Here is a 17,281-nt window from a genome sequence, read left to right on the forward strand (position 1 = left end):
AGTTTGAAATTAATTTAGCAGGAAGACCTTCTTGTGTCTGTCAGTGGCATAGTGGCAGACGCACGTGCTTAATATTAAATCCCATTCAGTGCGCGTGGCAGGTAAACTGCGCCAGTTGGCTGAAGATGCTAAAAGAAATACAGCAGGTAATGGGTTAAATTATCATTATTCTAGCTAGAAACGCAGCGTTTTTACGCGTAAAATTATTGTTTAATTTACAGTTCACGTCTGCTCGTAGTTAATTGTGTATTAAACAGAGTTGTTAATCAAGGTTTGAAGCTAGCTAGCATAACGTAGCCATAGTTTTAGCTAGCTAAATAGGGAGTTTGTGTACCACTGCAGGTGCTGCGGTTGGTCATGCTTTTGGAAAAGCAAAGAAAACAGCATGTTTTAAAGACAGCAGGGGGACTCTTGGTGCTTCTGTGGACTGAAACAGCTTCTGTTCAAAGTCTGAACTGCACTGGTAAGCCTTAACACTTCTCCATGTTCCCATCATCTGAGCTGCTTCATCTGGATGAATCACAAAAGGAGTAAAAGTGCCTCGAAGTTCAAGGTTCACTTATTCATCATTGCACAAGTCATTGTTTCACTCAAAAATAGCAAATTTGATACAACTATTAACAATCCATACGTAAGTAAAATAACATCTAAGGTGAAAATGTGCAAGATATGGTAAAAACACGTTTACATATCAGGTATAGAATTTCAGAAGAATCTAACAAAAAATGCAATCCTTCATATCCAAAAAAGAGAAATAGATAAAAGACTTGATTAACTGGCCTCTTTGATGCATTAGTGCACCTTTATTTGGTCTCATTTCGGCTTGGATTTGAAGCAGCTGTTAGGATTTACTTCTTAAACAAGATAAAACAAATAGATGTGACATACTGTATATCACAATGTGCTGTAACAGTGTTCACATCTGTGGTGCAGTTGCAGCTGCTGGTCCCTGGTGCAGAGGCATTAAAATGGAAGCTCTCCAGCCTGGTATGGTACTAACATATACATACACCACCAGCTCCTGTACTCTACATCTCTACATCACCTCTTTTTTGTTACATTAGTCGTCACAGATTTGCAGGAGAGCATGTTTCCCTGTCTGTGGCCGTGTCCTCAGCCGGACCCTGAGGAGCTGTGTGCCTTCACTGACTTGTATGGCTCCCTCAGATTACTGCTGTCATTTCAGGTACAAACAACAGTGATCCTTTACAAGCATTTTATCAACATGAATAATGATTAATGATATGAGAGCCTGAGCATTGTCTTAAACCTTTTAAGCTCTTTAATAACTTCTGTTGGAAGAATGTCCAAAGATATTTTGGGTGGGATCACGTGATTGATTTTAGTAATGATGCAAAAATTACCCAAATGACAATAATTGATATTGCATTGAGCCCAAAACACATTTGAATTAAATTCAGCATTGATTTTCTTAAATTTATACATATCATCTCTCTCTATGTCTTTGCACTGTACAGATGAAAGATGCAAGACTTCTCTCTTCAGAGTGGTGTGCTCGTATAGAAGCGTTTCTCGGCACAGTCAGTTTAATGAATGCAGGGGTAGGATATGTTTTCCTCTGACCTGTATCTGCATTATTGTGTCAAAGTAGGGAGGAAAAATGTGAGTGTTTTTTTTTTATTCACAGATCAAAATCCACCTCAGGTTCAAATTCAGTCTGCAGACCTTTCAGCGAGACTTTAGGTATGACTGCTAACGCAGGCACAGCTGTTAACTTTCTTTTTCCCACCTGTCAGATGGTCACATGATGCAACAGTTTTACTCAAAAAAAGTTTTTCTGTCTTTAGAAATTGTCTGATGTATTCTGCAGTGATTCATTCAGTCATTGTGTTACACAAACTTTATCTGTTTTGTTTATAAGGTTTCTTAACATGTACAAGTAAAACTTGACCTCACATACAAAGACTGCACAGCAGTGGGTTTGCTATGTTTTTAACTTAAGGAGTTACAACCTAACAACAGACACCAACACAATGCCTCACTCCTCTTGCTGAACCCCCTTGGGTCTGTTTTGATGAAGTGCTAATGTTGTATTCATATTCTTGCAGCGTGAAGATCAAGAGTAAAATTTCATGGGCAAACCAACCGTCACGAATCTTGGATGTCACATGTAGCACACAGTCAGTGATGCTTTTTTAAATATTATTTAATGTGTTGCTCTTTGTGTGCATAGATATGGATGTGTAACCAAAATAATTTTGTCTTCATCTATTATTGCAACAAACACATGTTGAATATAGCGGGGCATATACAAGCGTGTTGTTTCTAGGAAGTGATACTCTCTCCTTGGGTTTACAGGCCTCCAGAGTGTGTGAAGAAAGGATGCTGGTGTCAGGGAGGACACCCTGTCTGTGGAGACAAGTTGCCACTCAGTATCCCACCTGAAGCCATGGAGCAGGGTCTGTTTGGAGAGCTCAGTGTCCAGCCTGTGACACTTCTGAGCCCCTGTGTGCTGCAGTACCCCAATCTGGCAACACAAATCACTCACATACAAGTATCCTTTGCTGATTTAATCACAATTCTGCTTGCGATTTTCTTGGGCACAATCAACAGGCGCAGCTGGGTTGCAGAGGGCTCGCCATTGTTTTTGCAAAGGCTGTGGTTCAGCTGGATTCATCAGACTGTGACGTTTACTGTGCACTGGGACTGTTTTGCAGCCAAGTGTGAAAGCAGCGTGAGGGTTAACACGTCCGAGTCCAAGTCCATGGTACTCCCTCTGGATTGGAGTGAGTCACTTCTCCAAGTCAGGAAGTTCAAGTATCTCAGGGTCAGGCTGTGAGGCTTGAACAGAACTAGTTCATAAGTGGTATTGTCTGACCACATCACAAGTCTGTTTCTAGTTGATCTGAACGGCCACACACAAGACACAGTGAAAAGAGCCACGTTATGATTTAAATACGGAGATAATACATATTGTTACGTTTGATTGATGTTGACATGAAAAATAACAGCAGAAGTTGTGTAACAAATGAAAAAGAGAGACAAGTACTTGTACTTACTCTCTTGCCTATGCACAGCTAATTAGCAATCTGAGGTGAAACTCTGGATTTATTGGTCGACCTACGTTCCAGCCCTTTGTCTAGGGTTATAAGCTTTGGGTAATGACCAGAAGAGTGAACTCTCAATACAGAATGAGTTTTTATTCGCAGCTTGGCTCACAAATAAGATGCAGAGTGATGAGCTCAGACATCTGGACTGAAAACCAACGCTCCTTACTGAAGCCTCAAATGACATGGTTAGGGCATCTGATTTGGATTAGCCTTCCTTGATTTCACATGTGTACATGTGTTGGTATGTGGCCCCAGTAATGTTCCTGTCACAGGCCCCTCCCCCTTCTTCCAGAACCTCCCTGCACATCTGGACTGTCAGGAACTGGGCCTGCATGGCCTTCGCTGCTCCTCCTTCAAAGGTAGACAACAACCCGTAATGGGAGCAACACACACTAATGGCCAGGATATGCATTAAGTCTTTTGTTAGATGAACGGTAACAGCTAGTTTTCTTACACATGGTATTAGTTGAACCTGAAGTAGGTCCGAAGTCCAGGACAGTTAATCCTGTTTTTAAAAAGTGACTTTTTGAAACACTTTAAAACTTCATTACTTCCTGACTATGAGGCCTGAGTTGAAGGAGACTAATTTGAACCACCTGTATTTGTTAGAGAAGGGCCCTGGCCTGAAGCTGCTTATAAAAACTTAGATGGAACAAAAGGCCCATAATTTGAATCAGAGGAATAAAACCACACAACAATGGAAGTAGAAAAAAACACACAGAACGCAGTAACAAAAACCTTAAAGTGACAGCATTGAACTTGGTGAGAAACAGCTCAAACACTCAATATCTGGGCTCTGGATGTGAAATGACTGTCACAGCATATTCCTTGTCTCATGTGAATTAAGTTCACATGCAACTAATCTGCACAAGTGGTTTACATTCGTTGCGAACAGTTTGTTCCAATGCAAAAAGTGATGTTGCTTCCACATAGCAAAACAGCTCTCACGGCACAGAGTTGGGGTGTAGGATTTGGAGCAGAGAAAGGTTTCCAATGTGTTTTTCCAACTTGTTTTATACCAGAAATATTGTCATATTTAACTCTGAGCATGGTGAATCCAGCACCTCATCATACCATAATCTGGCCTTAGTTTCCACAAGAAGATCTTTAAGAATAAAACTTTTTGCAGGTGTGATCAACATTATCTGATATGTTAAAAAAAAGAAGCTGAGTTGACCTGATCTGGTTTAGTGTAAAGCAACACTTTGTCTGGGACTGAGCTTAGTCATGAAATAGTATCTGTCTGGCACAGACAATAAGTAACGGGTAGCACGGGTAAATGTAGACATATCATGATAAAATTTTAAACTGGCTCAGTTCTCAGAAATCACTCTTGCATAATATGTATTTCTTTTCCCCTTGTAAGTTACACAATGAATCACAACCACGAGCAAAGCCACGAGTCTACATCAATCACGGGAAGCTTATTCATTCACAATATTAACTAAAGAAAAATGCCCCATAAGACAGTTGGTTCTGGTTTCTTGCCAGAGAGGAGATCCATTTTGACAAACAGAGAAGATCCTTTGTTAAAAGCATTACATCAGTGAAGTTGGTTTACTCTGACCTGAAAAGACACATTTTGAGCCGCTAATGTTGATACTTTTACACCCAAGAAAAGAAAAGAAAAGAAAAGAAAAGAAAAGAAAAGAAAAGAAAAGAAAGAAAGAAGAAAAGTCTTTGCAAACACCTGCGACCTTACTGAATTGAAGTGACCTCAGGTTTTAAAACTAGAACTTTTGATTTGATTATGATAATTGCTTGCCCAACCCAAAGGTGTGTCTTCCATGAACACAATGTTACGTACACATTTTACAACCCACCACGGTACCAGTGCGTCTTCAACCAGCGAAGACTTGCAGTGTTTATTGTTAAAGTAGATATCATCCCTAATACTCATTTTCTCTCTTTGTGTCCATGTAATTCAACATTTTAACATCCCCTGCAGATGGTGTGCACAGTGGTGGTTGTGTGTACGCCACAGAGCAAGAAAACTGGAAGGATGCAGAACAAGAATCAAGTCTTTGTCGAATGCAGCAGAATCTCCTGCTTTTTCTCTTCCTGCAGCACAGCGACCCATTCTCCCATCAGCTCTCTGATCTCATGGGTGAGAGACAGCTCCACATATAAATCACAAAACACGGCTTTTAAGTTGTTTTCAGATTTTTTTCTTTGTGATCCTCCCACAGACACAGAGGTGCTGATAGAGCACCACCTGGAGGATATTCTGAGTAACAACAGGCAGGCGGTCACAACAGCACTGCAAACTGAGCTGAAGAACGCACTGAAAGCCCAAAAAAGGAGAAAAAAGGCAGGTCTGCGAAAGACATACACACTGACTTTCAGAGAGGGGATACTCATTAATCGCAAGTTGTTTTGTTTTCAGAATTTTACAGTGTAATATAATGGTGTGTAGTCTCTGACACTAAAGTTAATTGACTAATCGATATGCAGAAAAATGAACCAACAACAGTTTTGATGATGAGTTTATTGATGATGTTGTTTATCAAGCAAAGATGTAAAACTTTTGCAGGTTGTGGCAGATTAATCAATAATTTAAATGGAAAAAGAATCAATGCATTAATGAAAATTCATAATTGATTTGAGTCCTTATAGTGTTTGTTTGGATGATTTGTGTGTGTGACATGTAAGGACCAAGAGAAGCTGCGTTCAGCTGCTGAGGTGATACTCGGTTCAACCATGGGTATTGTGAGCTGCAGCAGTAACATGGACTTCAGAAATGCCTGTCTGAGCCGCATGAAGGTGAGAAAAAAGTTCATTTTAAAATGTTCGTGCACACACTTGCAGTAGTTTCACTGTCTCAACTCTCAGGCGTTGACAAAGACACCACTGGCAAAGATCTTATCAGGATGTTTGCTGCATTGTAAACACACCTGTTACATCCATGTATGTACATGGATATCTGATGATGGTGTGACAAAGGTCAGATGTGCATCCATAATGTGTGTGTCTGTCAGGTGCGTGACACTCATGACTTGTCAGCCTCCCTCTGTGAATCACTGAGTAGGGTAACATCATGGAAATTCATTCCCAGGGGCAGGTGCTATGCCGCCCAGGTGAGTGGGATGTTTGTTACTACTGGCACCACCCAGTTGCTATAGCAACACTTCAGTGCTTTTAGACATCAGGTTTAACCCATAATCTAAGAACACATCATTACTTTCACAGATGGAAGAACATCCTGAGAGTGATGAGCCCACCAGAACAGAAATCTGAGAATGCCTGAGTTTGAAGTTAACAGTCGAATGAGTATTTCATAGTAGAAGAGTATTTTGGAGAAGTGTAGTAGTGCTGAACGTTGTAAATGCGGTGGTTATGGTAATAGCTATGTAACTTTTAATTTAGAAATGCATTGTTTTTGTTGGTTTGTGTGTCACAACAGATGTTTGCTGTAACACAGTTGTAACAGAGAAAACTTTCCAAAAGATATATAATCATAGATTTGTTTTTTCTTTTGTGTACCATTTCACATATGCATGGCGTGTGCAGTTTCCCCACCAACTCTGCATGTTGTGTTGATTGTGACAAATAAAGGATGTCTTCTTTCTTCTTAAAATAAACAATGTTACAATATAATGTACTTAAATTTATAAATTCTTCTTGATACTGTAAGATTGCATCAAATAGTCCTGTAGTTTATGCTATTGTAAGTAAAGCTGGGTTAAACATTAAAATATTTTGTCTGGCCGGGAACTAAAACTAAATAAACACTCTCGCGGTGCCACTAGGTGCTTTTATTTTCGTGGCGCTGCCAACTTCCGCTTACCATCCAGTTATGGATGTGACGTAAATTCCGGCCGCCAACACCGACAGCACTTTTTCGCGGTAAAATGAAATGGAGATCAGACGTTGGTCAGATTTATTTCTCATATCTGCCTTTTAATGTGTTGCTAGTTGTTGTTGCTAGTACTTAGTAATCGCATTGCTAAGAGAAATAGGCCGTCGGCGTTGCTATGAAGTGAGAGCAAAGCTAGCGTTAGCTACCGAGGTACCGAAAACATTAGCTTAGTACATAACGCGATATAGACTTACGTTAGAAACAGAATCGTAAAACAATGGCATTGGTGACCGGAGAAAGCCTAAAATCAGAGCTGGAAATGTTCGACATACCCTGCCAAGATGACTTCGTCCTCGACAAGAGTGAGTGGCTAATCAGCTTTCTGACAGTTTCCTTTCCTGGAAAACGTGTTAGCAAGAGTAGTTAAAAATACAATTAGAACTACTTCAACAAGGTTAACGTCTTCATAGTTCTTTTTGATGTTTAGTCTCATCTGCTCCTTAGTCATGACCTTTATGTTCAGTGTATGTTTTGTTGTGGCTTTTATGAAGTTTGTTGCTTGTGCTCTGTCCTGTTCAATGGCTTTTATGTTGTTTGTCTAGCTCGATTGTTTCTTTTGATGCCTTAACAACCTATTAGTGAGTACAGGTGAAACCTTTGCATCATGTTCATGTTAATTAGTGTTTGCTGTCTCTGATAAATTAAGTAAACTTTACATAGTACAATTATGTAGCTGTAACTATCCTCCATCACAGATTGACACTATTATTTTCAGCCGTTGTACTGTCCCATTCATGGTGCCTCTGTGTACTTTGTGTCAGATTATTGTTAAATCTCCCTTTTCTACCATCTCTTCCTCCTTTCTGTCTGATGTCTTCTGTCCCACAGTGGTGGAGCAGTGCATCTGTAACCGGATCCAAGCAGATGAGATGGTGCTGGAGTGGGTGGCCTACAGCACCACAAAAGACGGACTAAAACTCACCTTGGACAGCCTCGAGCACTTTGAGCATGAGGTAACATGGAAATGACTTCATGATTATAAATTGATCACCGTATACTCAGTAAAGGATGTTTCCTTTTGTGGTAGAAACAGTTGTCACATGTGTTACTGGTATTATCACTTTCAGCTAGGCCCTCTGTCACACCAATTTTTTGTATTAAGTGTGTTCATTTTCTTTGCAGGTATTAAACAAGAAGAATAAATCCAAACAAAGCTTCAGAAAGGAAGAAAGTCATAGCAGAACCAGAGACATCCACACACTACAGGAATTGTATCCTTCACAGTGAACTCCAGCAGCATCTCTTTCTGAATGTATCTTATCTGTCTGCATGTCTGGTAATACCATTGTGTTACAGTCCTTGACATCATTTGTTCAGGATCAAAGTAGAGGAAGAGGAGGAGAACCTACTGGACTCCTACTCTACTCCTGCTAAGGTAAGCGGTCACTGTTGACTTCAGGGTTTATGCTTAGATATACATTATAAAACTAAATGAACCAGCTCCCGTATGTGCTCTACTCTGACTCTGCGTGTGCGTTTGTGTATGTATGTGTGTGTGTGTGTGTGTAGGGCTCTCAGAAGCGAGCACTGACCACACCTGAACACCCTCATTCAAAAAGAAGTGCAGCTCTGCTTTCCAGTCCGGGCCTGCTGCTGTCTCCTGCCAGCTTTTCTCCCAGGTACTCAGCAACAACAACAACAATAACAACAACAGCTGAAAAACATAGAGCTTCGAAGTTTTGATGCAGGATCAAGTCTTTCTTTCAAAAGTTTAAAAGTTTTAGTTTAAATGAATTTTCATGTGCATTTTCTTTGCCTATTTAACAATTTGAGGTGAAGGCAGTGCATAATCTCGGGGCCATGACAACAACAGAGAACAAAATTTTTGAACACTGGTCTGAATCTTTTTACGATGGACTTTTGTTGCACTGTGACCCGACTCTGCCCTCCCTCCCATCTCTCTTAAAGTATGACACCGTCACAGAAGTACAGCCAGCGAGGAGGGAAAGGGGAGGTGGTGGCTACATTCGGGGCCGTGCAGGGCACCCGCTGGGCAGGCAGGAAGGCTCTGGGTGCAGACATCCAGCTGGAGCTGCTGGAGGGGCCTGAAGACGCACTCCGCTGCAGCTACAAGTACATGTTCCAGAGGCTGCGTGATGTTCGAAATGGTGAGACAGAAAAATTCATAAACTGCTTTTGAGGAGTCGTTTATTTTACAGTACAGTACAGTAGATATGATTACACATTATTTGAAGGTGAAGATCTCTGTGTGTATTTTCACAGTGCTGACAGAGAAGATAGAGGAGCTCGGCGAGGGTCTCAGGTCTCACTTCAACATCGAAGAGTTCTCCCCCGTCTCTCTGCCCGCCCAGGTACAGAGCTGTTTCTGAAACATTACATGTATATCTTATAATTTGATATTTTTTTTAGAAAAAGTTTCATTCCTAATTAGGAAGCTGATACATATACAAATTTCTTTTCAACATTAAACCCACAAACCAGGCTGCAGCTTTATTATGAAAAATCTTAGAGCTGGTTATTGCTGAACTTGCATTCGAATCAGCTGTTGAATATAATTGAGCTTAAATGCAGAAAAATGTTGGTCATGAATATGAATGTTCCCATGTATCTTGACTAGTTATTACTCTGAATTAATTGAATAAGTAGGTACAGTGCATTGAAAATGTATTTGTGTATTTAAGTATTTCCTGCCTGCTGAGTTCGGTGTGTTCTCACCTGTAGGACAGTATAACAGTATTGGGTCAGGTTTGCTGCGACAGTAATGGCAAACTGAACGCACAGTCGGTTCTGTTGGAGGCGGGACCAGAGCAGGGTGGTCAGCAAGTACCTGTTGACCTGTCAGAGCTTAAAGAGTACTCCATGTTTCCTGGTCAGGTGAGCAGAAGGAAACTTCTTGTCTTTGTAGATGAAGCTATATGCGGCTCTGCTTTGAAAGTCTTTTTAACTGTATTTGTTTAATCAACTGTTTTTAATGCCCAACTAAAAATTAAAGAAAACTGTGCATGCTGTCATTAAGCCACTAGACTAGAGTGCATTGTGATTGCAGTATTAATTAGTGGTGGTCTCTCCTTTTCCTGTGCACTGAGGTTTGTGCAGCAGGTTACGTGACCACCTAGAGTAACAGAGCATGCCAAGGACCTGGGCATGAGACTCACCCAGGGTCTGACCGAGAACTCTGACAACCATTCAGCGATTCCCACATAAGACTAAATAACCGCCTGCCTGCTGTGTATGAAACTACATTGCAGGAAGCACTTAACTCATCACCCGTTCTCTCTGCTCAGGTGGTCGTGATGGAGGGGATGAACACAACAGGAAGAAAACTGATGGCTTCCAAACTCTATGAGGTCAGCAAGTTCACAGCTTCTGTTTCACAAAGAGATCGTTGCTGTACAAAGCAACGTTTGCTTGAGACATTGTTTCACTCTCCAGATAAAGTTTTTCAGGGTGTCTCAACCTGTAGAGCTGGGGGCTGTTTGTGTGTCTTCTTGTTAATGGTTTCATTTTTTTAGGGAGTCCCTCTTCCTTTCTACACTTCTGAGGTGAAAATGGAGATGGATGAAGGTAAAAAATGATTTTGGCTGATGTTTGTATGAGAGCATGCTGTTCATGGCTCGTGACTTTCTGTATATCTTTAAGATTTTCTGTAAATCAACTGATTAAATTCATAAATGTACATCCTTAAAACTTTGAACTGCAGCAGCAGCCTGCAGTCTGCTTGTGACACACTCATCATCTCATGTGATTGCAGAGCCTATGAATGTGCTGGTGGCATGCGGACCGTACACTCCCTCTGACAGCCTGACCTTTGACCCTCTGCTGGACCTAATCACTGTTATTGTCAGGGATCGTCCTGATGTCTGCCTGCTGGTACAGTTACTTTATTGATTTATTTGCTGTATCTGAATCAGCGGCTCTCTGAGTCATCACATGACGGCCTGGTATGTTTGGGTTTTCTAATCGTCCCTTCTCCCCTCCAGCTGGGCCCATTCGTGGATTCCAAACATGAACAAATTGAGGTATGTCGTCATCTGATGTTCTGCATTTTAAAACTAATTTAAATGGTGATGAGGACTCCTTTTGTTCAACATGCTAACTGCTCGTGTCCAGCTCAAATCAAGCTTGTTCGTCATGAATGTGTGTGATCATCTCCACCTCCACCTGTTTCTTAAACAGAAAGCTCAGGTGATCGAGACGTTTGAGGCAATTTTCTCAAGATGCATCGAAAGCATAGTAGATGGAACCAAAAGGTGAGTCTCGCACTGCATCTCTCCTAACTATGATTCCACTATTTAAGATCCTTAGAACCTCTAAAGAGCAGCATAGTAGTTTGTAAAGTGGCTTGATCTGAATTCTTTACTGTAATGAAGCCTAATGTCTTCTTTTATCCAGTGTGGGCTGTCGCCTGGTGTTTGTGCCCTCTCAGAGAGACGTCCACCATCATTTCATCTACCCACAGCCTCCCTTCACCCTGCCTAACCTCAGCAAGGACCAGGCCCAGGTCTGACACACAAAGACCTGATCATATATGTAAAATTAATAAACTGCAGGCTTGTGCGCAATCATGGCGAGCCTCATTGTAATAGTATACTTTTAAATTTTTGCTTTCATAAGTCTAAAAGTCGGTCAAGTACCAAGTCTTAGTGTTTTCTCTTCCCACTGTGCAGCGCGTCACTCTGGTCCCTGACCCCTGCACGCTGCTGATCGACGGCGTGACCTTTGGCTTGACATCCACTGACATCCTGTTCCACATGAGCGCAGAGGTGATCAGCTGGTGAGGAAGACTGACATGCCTGACAGTTTTCTTAAATTCACATGAGCAAAAACCTCAGCCTCCCCTCTCTCTCCTGTCTTTGAGGCTAGATTTCTATGGGAGTTCACTCAAACACCAGAAGCAGCAGTTGAATGATACTGATTTTATATTTCAATAAGTCACTGTCATGAATTGTGTTGCAGCGGCACTGGATCGGACAGATTTTCACGCATTCTGAAACACATACTGACCCAGAGGAGGTAGGAGTCCTGAGAGATTTCACTTTTTTTTTGTTTTGTTTTGAAGATTAGCCAGCACGACTGAGCCGCCATGTTTGTGTTTTCACCTCAGTTACTACCCGTTGTACCCGCCCGTGGAGGAGGTGAACATGGATTATGAGAAGTTCCAGAGCTTCGGTCAGATGCCGCTCACCCCTGACGTTCTCATCATTCCCTCTGAGCTGCGTTACTTCGTGAAGGTACAGAGCTCCTGTTTCTGCTCATACAAACCTTTAGTCCAGTCATAGACTATAGGATCAGCAGTCATTTACTGCATCGTCAATATAAAAACAAGTGCAGCTTTTGGTCATTTACACGTTGTGTCTTTCAAACCTCCTCCGGCCTCAGGATGTGGTCGGCTGCGTGTGTGTCAATCCAGGACGACTGACCAAAGGCCAGGTGGGCGGGACCTACAGCAGGCTGCTCATCCAGCGCAGCGCCACATCAGAGGACGGGAAGAGAGTGAGCCCCTGTTTGGCTGCTCAGGTGGTGAAAATCTGAAAGGACATGGAGACTTTTGGATGCTGGTTGTCAGCAGAAATGACCTGAGACCCCCGCCGAGCTCCAGGGACCAGCTTTGTACGCTGCACTCTGCAGGAACTGATGTAAAATATGTTAAAATAATTCACTGTACTGTTGAAATCCATTGGTTTATTTTTATATGACACACATTTGTGTTGTGGAATATCAGTCACTCAGATTCAACAACAACAATAATCTCTTTTTAGTAAATTATCGTGCTTCTTCCTGTCTGTCAGAGCATTGTTTGTGGTTCTGATTGGAGGAGAAAGGAAAAAAAATCTTTTGTAGTTCAAATGGTCATAAAATAGAATAAAAAATGAATAATTGTTTAACATTTGTGTAAAGCAGTTTAATGTAGTGGAGTTAATCCATGAGATTTACATTTTTGGTTGGAAATTGAGGAACATTTAGATATCTGTCTCGAATCAAGTGGCAGAAAACAACATTTGGAGACCGTTTCACCTCCTTTTTCATAACATATTTTAAATAAACTAAAGTCGTGACTGAGGGACGGTTTTGTCCTTTATTCTCAGCATTTAGGCAGTTGAGAGCAGCAGATTCAGTCGTAGAAGTCGTCGAACTCCTCAGATTCACTCGGCTGATCCGTCTTTGTCGATCTGTCCTGCTCCACTTTAAAAATCTCCACTTTGTCACAAGTTGCTGGAAAAGAAATTGAACAAAGGTCAGAACATTCTTAAAAACCTTTCTTCTATATTCAGTCCATCTGGTGGTTGTAATGATACCTTTCGGTTTCTCATCTGCTCTCAGGTCCTTTTCTCTGAAAGAATAAAACAGAAAGTAAGAGGCGTATCAAGATGAGGTCTGTCCCCTCGGTCGTAAAAACAGCTCTCACCCTTTTTTCTGTGATTGTTCTTGAGGTGCAAGAAGATGCTCAATGTCCTCATCCCTGACCTCATCTGAGTCACTGTCAGAGGATCCTGTTTTACTCCCCTCCTCATCTTCATCTTCACTTGCCTCCTCAGGAATAATGTGCATCTTTTGGGATCTGAAAGCAGATTTCATATCGTTCATGTGCTGTCTGAGAGTAAGATCACTGAATGATCTCATTATCTTACTTGTTCTGTGGTGAGATGATGCTGTCTTCTGAATCTCGCTCCTCCTCTGCTTCTCCTACTTCATCTCTTCTCTGCTCCTCCTCTTCGCCTTCCTCCTCCTCTTCATCTGACTCCCCATCCTCCTCAATTTGGTCTTCACCTCCTTCGCACTCCTCCTCGTCCACTTCTTCGTCCTGTGATGATGAGTCCTGTTTTCCATGCTCTTCGTCTTCAATCTTCAACCTGTCTGACTTTTCTTCCTGATCATTCTCCTCCTCCTCCTCTGACTCCTCCTCTGACTCCTGCTCCTCTATCTCTTCCTCTTCTTCATCTGTTGTGTTCTTTTTTTCAGAAGCCTCATCATCATCCTCCTCACCTCTCTCCTCCTGCTCTTCATCTCTCTGACTGACCTTTTCTTCACCATCATCCTCATGTTCCTCTGCCAGATCTTTCTCACATTCCTCTTCCTCCTCATCCTTTTCTCCTACACTGCTTTCTTCAGAGCTGCTGCTCTCCTCCTTTTCTATTTCATCTCCACCTCCATTTTCAATCTTTATACTAACACTCCCTGATTCCTCGTCCCTCTGGGACTCCTCTCCACAGCTCTCTGATTTGTCCTCAGGACTTTGGACCCCTGTGTCTTCGCTCCTGGATTCCTCAGCAGTAGACGGACTCTCTCCCTTGTCACTCCTGGAGTCATCTCCGTTGCTCCTGCTCCTTTCATTCGCCACCTCCTCAGCCCTTGGGGATCCAACAGCAAGTCCAGCGCTTCTCCTTCTCCTCTTACCAGTGCTGGTGCTGCCTTTCTCTGATGAGGCCTCACTTTCTGAGCTTTGGGCCACTGTGACTGCAGCAGTGACGATGACACTGGACGTCCTGGATGACCTGAAAGAGGGATGCATGAAAAGAAATGTACGGATTAAGATTTATTAGTGGATTTATGTGGTTTCCAACTTTTTTTTTTAACTGTATAAATGTTGAATAGTTTTACCCCTTGAGGTCTGAAGAAACTAAATGGGCTGCAGAGATCCATGCAACACAGTGATTCCAATCCAAGAAATTAAATATAACTGCTCATAACTCCGACATTTAACCTGTGACAAGTGGTCTTAAAGGTGCACTAGTCAAAAACTGGGAACTGCTGTCAGATTAACATGGAGCTATGTAGGTAAATACACTGGGTGCAGCATTGATAATGGGTGCACTGGGCTACACTGGGAAAGTCATCTCTCAAGAACATGACTTACTCCTGAGAGCTGCATCTTTCTCTGTCTGAGGAGGGACGTCGTGATCTTCCTCTCTTCTCCCTCTTCCTCCTCTTCTCACTGCTCCTCTGACTGGACTCCTTGCTGCTCTCTGCAGAACTGCTGGACAGACGAACTAAGCACAGTGCATACACACAAAGCTTAAATGTCCACTCAGCAAAAGAAAATTAAGCACAGACTGAAGTTCAACTCGTCATATTTTCTTTTCCCACCTGCTTTCAGATCCAGCTCCTGGGAGAAATGGCTGCTCCTACTCTCACCACCTCTCTCTCTCTTTGAGCTCAGCGCTCTGCTCATCTCAGCTGCCTCCCCAGCAACCTGAGAAACTCCCCTCTCAGGAGGAGGCTCCTCCGTGTAGAGCTGACCCCACAGAGCCTCACAGCCTGGTGGTATTCCAGTGGTCCAGGACCAGGGCCAGTCAGGCTGTGGGGAGGCCCGGGCTGGTGGATTCTGCCTCGGCCAGGGGTGATGATGATGCTGGAAAGGGTGTGGGAAGATGGGTGGTGGGTGGAAAGATGGAGGGACATGAGGGGAGTCCTGAGGTTGATAGGGCACTCTGATGGGAAACCTAGCTGTTTGAGAGTGAGGGTGGGTCTGCCAGGAAGATTGCATGTAGGGAAGATGAGAGGAGCCATCTTGGTTGTAGTCTAAGTGGCTGTATGGGCTGCATTTCTTTTGAGGTGGCTTTGTGGTCGGGCCTGCCAACAAAGATACACAGTAGAAAGGAATGCACCACTAAAATTCAGAATAAATATGAGAATATGAAAGTCAGTGAGGACCAGGGCAAACCTTGTGAAAGCAAAGGTTGATCTGCAGAGGACTTTGTCACTTGGTTGTCTGCGTTCTTTAGATACGATTTCAAATACTCCTCCATCCTCTGTAAAAGAAACAGCCATTTTGCACACTGATGGAGCTGCACAGCATGCAGTAAAAGGCCAACAGAAATGTGTTTAAGCACAGAAGGATAAGTCACGCAATATTATGAGTTGCTTGTACCTTCCTCTTAGCAGCCTCTGTTTTCTCCTTGAGTTGCTGCTGCCAACGTGGGGTGCTCTCCTCCAGGTACCGTTCATACTCCATCTGAAGGGAGGTAAAGGTCAAGAAGAAGGTTCAGCATCAGAGCTTCACATAGGGTGGAGTTAAGCACAGGTATGTCGTGTGAGTGTAGCTGCTTCCAGTTCATTTCCTTTGTGTGTGTGTGTGTGTGTGTGTGCGCGCGCGCGTGTGAGTGCGTGCGTGCGCACCCGAATAGTTTTCATGGCAGCAGTGAGGGTTAACATCTCTCTCAGTGTGTCCTGGGCTTTCTCAAACTGCTGCAGCAGCTGCCTGTTGTGTTGTTGGGCTGTAAGCTCTCTCTCCTTCAGCTCCTGCCAGCGCTGCTGCAGATGCATCGCCCTGCTGGGTTACACACATTCACACACAGTCACATACATACACACAGTCACAGATTCAAACACTCACTCAATCTTGTTGTCTTTTTGTTCATGCACTTACAGATGTTGATGACTCTGAGGCGTTGAAAAGTCAGCTTGCAATAGAATTGGCCTGTTGACACTACAAGAGAAAGAAGCAATGCATCATAAGACAGAATCATAATAATTAATTCATTGACACTTATAATAATACTAATATGTATATATAATAGCACACACACCCACAGTACATCAGGAATATTGCACACATAAAAGGTCAATAGACTTTACAAAGACTACACTGTGGGCTCCCTCTTTAGTACCACACCGTTCAAATCCCTGTACAAGTCTGTTTGTATTGTGGTCATTTTTGTTAGGAATGATAATTATTGTATTTACTGGAAACATTTGCTTAAACAAAAAACAGTCTAAACCCATGATTGCCACTCCTTGGCTCCATGGCAGCATTCAGTGATCTTACCTCTTTTTTAGACCATGCTCTCTTCGTTTTGTGAAAGTGTTTCTTTCTGTGCCGGTCAGGTGTCCAAGAGGTAGTAAATTCTCCTTTGGTGCAGCCATGACTGCAGGACTTCAGTGGATGCAGAGATTATCAAGGATTAAGGTCTATGCTTTGGAGGGGAGGGACCTGCCAATCCTCACAGGGGCGTGGTCATGTGGTTAAACAGTAGTAAGAGCTGTTTTAACGCCACACAGGTAACATCCACTTACATATAGGTCTGAAAACAATTAATATGTCAGTATGCAAGATGTTCAAAACTAATTTCTACTTAATATCTTCTACTCGGAGGAGTGCAGCAAACATCACTGTACTTCCATCGGAGGATCTTCGCCTTAAAAATAAATTATAATGAATAATAAACCTCACAAAGGTAAGGCACCTTAAACGTACTGAGCACTTTATTAAAGTCTGTAGTCTATTAAAGCATTATTTTAATAATGAAATATACATCATTTTCACAACAGGTATCCATTTTATCAGGCTACTTTTCAACAACATGCTGGGGAATCATATAACAATAATAAGAATGATAATACTTTATTTATATAGCACCTTTCATACAAGAATTACAGCTCCAAGTGGTTT

At 42.3% G+C, this 17,281-nt stretch overlaps 3 protein-coding genes across 3 annotated transcripts; 2 read left to right on the plus strand and 1 right to left on the minus strand.

The window, feature by feature from the left end:
• The first annotated feature begins 125 nt into the window (after positions 1–125).
• On the plus strand, positions 126–6,308 carry top6bl (TOP6B like initiator of meiotic double strand breaks). Its single transcript, XM_070963399.1, has 14 exons — positions 126–146; positions 343–463; positions 934–987; positions 1,065–1,186; positions 1,479–1,562; positions 1,649–1,704; positions 2,070–2,141; positions 2,320–2,515; positions 3,307–3,430; positions 5,020–5,178; positions 5,261–5,382; positions 5,724–5,834; positions 6,050–6,148; positions 6,261–6,308. Exons 1-14 carry the CDS (start codon positions 126–128, stop codon positions 6,306–6,308), a joined length of 1,389 nt encoding a protein of 462 aa, XP_070819500.1.
• Positions 6,309–6,867: 559 nt separating this feature from the next.
• Positions 6,868–12,950, plus strand: pola2 (polymerase (DNA directed), alpha 2). The gene is made up of 18 exons (XM_070963401.1): positions 6,868–7,232; positions 7,759–7,883; positions 8,053–8,141; positions 8,248–8,305; positions 8,440–8,549; positions 8,839–9,038; positions 9,154–9,242; positions 9,613–9,765; positions 10,176–10,238; positions 10,404–10,455; positions 10,643–10,761; positions 10,872–10,910; positions 11,068–11,141; positions 11,284–11,392; positions 11,559–11,665; positions 11,848–11,904; positions 11,996–12,122; positions 12,271–12,950. The coding sequence occupies exons 1-18, from the start codon at positions 7,148–7,150 to the stop codon at positions 12,421–12,423; spliced, it is 1,809 nt and encodes a 602-aa protein (XP_070819502.1). The 5' UTR covers positions 6,868–7,147; the 3' UTR covers positions 12,424–12,950.
• LOC139330955 (high mobility group nucleosome-binding domain-containing protein 5-like) lies at positions 12,947–16,757 on the minus strand. Its single transcript, XM_070962189.1, has 11 exons — positions 16,658–16,757; positions 16,259–16,318; positions 16,009–16,162; positions 15,761–15,844; positions 15,554–15,641; positions 14,977–15,462; positions 14,747–14,879; positions 13,521–14,384; positions 13,298–13,450; positions 13,188–13,222; positions 12,947–13,104 (listed from the first exon to the last, which is right to left on the minus strand). Exons 1-11 carry the CDS (start codon positions 16,753–16,755, stop codon positions 13,004–13,006), a joined length of 2,256 nt encoding a protein of 751 aa, XP_070818290.1. The 5' UTR covers positions 16,756–16,757; the 3' UTR covers positions 12,947–13,003.
• Positions 16,758–17,281: the final 524 nt, after the last annotated feature.

Source organism: Chaetodon trifascialis, chromosome 5, assembly GCF_039877785.1.
Source record: "Chaetodon trifascialis isolate fChaTrf1 chromosome 5, fChaTrf1.hap1, whole genome shotgun sequence".
NCBI classification, from domain to species: Eukaryota; Metazoa; Chordata; class Actinopteri; order Chaetodontiformes; family Chaetodontidae; genus Chaetodon; species Chaetodon trifascialis.

Excerpts from the sequence above, each read along its gene's own strand:
- LOC139330955 (XM_070962189.1), bottom strand. The coding sequence starts at position 16,755 with ATGGCTGCACCAAAGGAGAATTTACTACCTCTTGGACACCTGACCGGC. Across the intron at positions 14,880-14,976 it reads GGAGCTGGATCTGAAAGCAG|TTCGTCTGTCCAGCAGTTCT; the intron begins GTGGGAAAAGAA and ends CACTGTGCTTAG. Across the intron at positions 13,105-13,187 it reads AGCAGATGAGAAACCGAAAG|CAACTTGTGACAAAGTGGAG; the intron begins GTATCATTACAA and ends TTTCTTTTCCAG.
- pola2 (XM_070963401.1), top strand. The coding sequence starts at position 7,148 with ATGGCATTGGTGACCGGAGAAAGCCTAAAATCAGAGCTGGAAATGTTC. Across the intron at positions 9,243-9,612 it reads CCGTCTCTCTGCCCGCCCAG|GACAGTATAACAGTATTGGG; the intron begins GTACAGAGCTGT and ends TCTCACCTGTAG. Across the intron at positions 11,666-11,847 it reads AGCGCAGAGGTGATCAGCTG|CGGCACTGGATCGGACAGAT; the intron begins GTGAGGAAGACT and ends ATTGTGTTGCAG.
- top6bl (XM_070963399.1), top strand. The coding sequence starts at position 126 with ATGCTAAAAGAAATACAGCAG. Across the intron at positions 464-933 it reads TCAAAGTCTGAACTGCACTG|TTGCAGCTGCTGGTCCCTGG; the intron begins GTAAGCCTTAAC and ends TCTGTGGTGCAG. Across the intron at positions 1,563-1,648 it reads TCAGTTTAATGAATGCAGGG|ATCAAAATCCACCTCAGGTT; the intron begins GTAGGATATGTT and ends TTTTATTCACAG.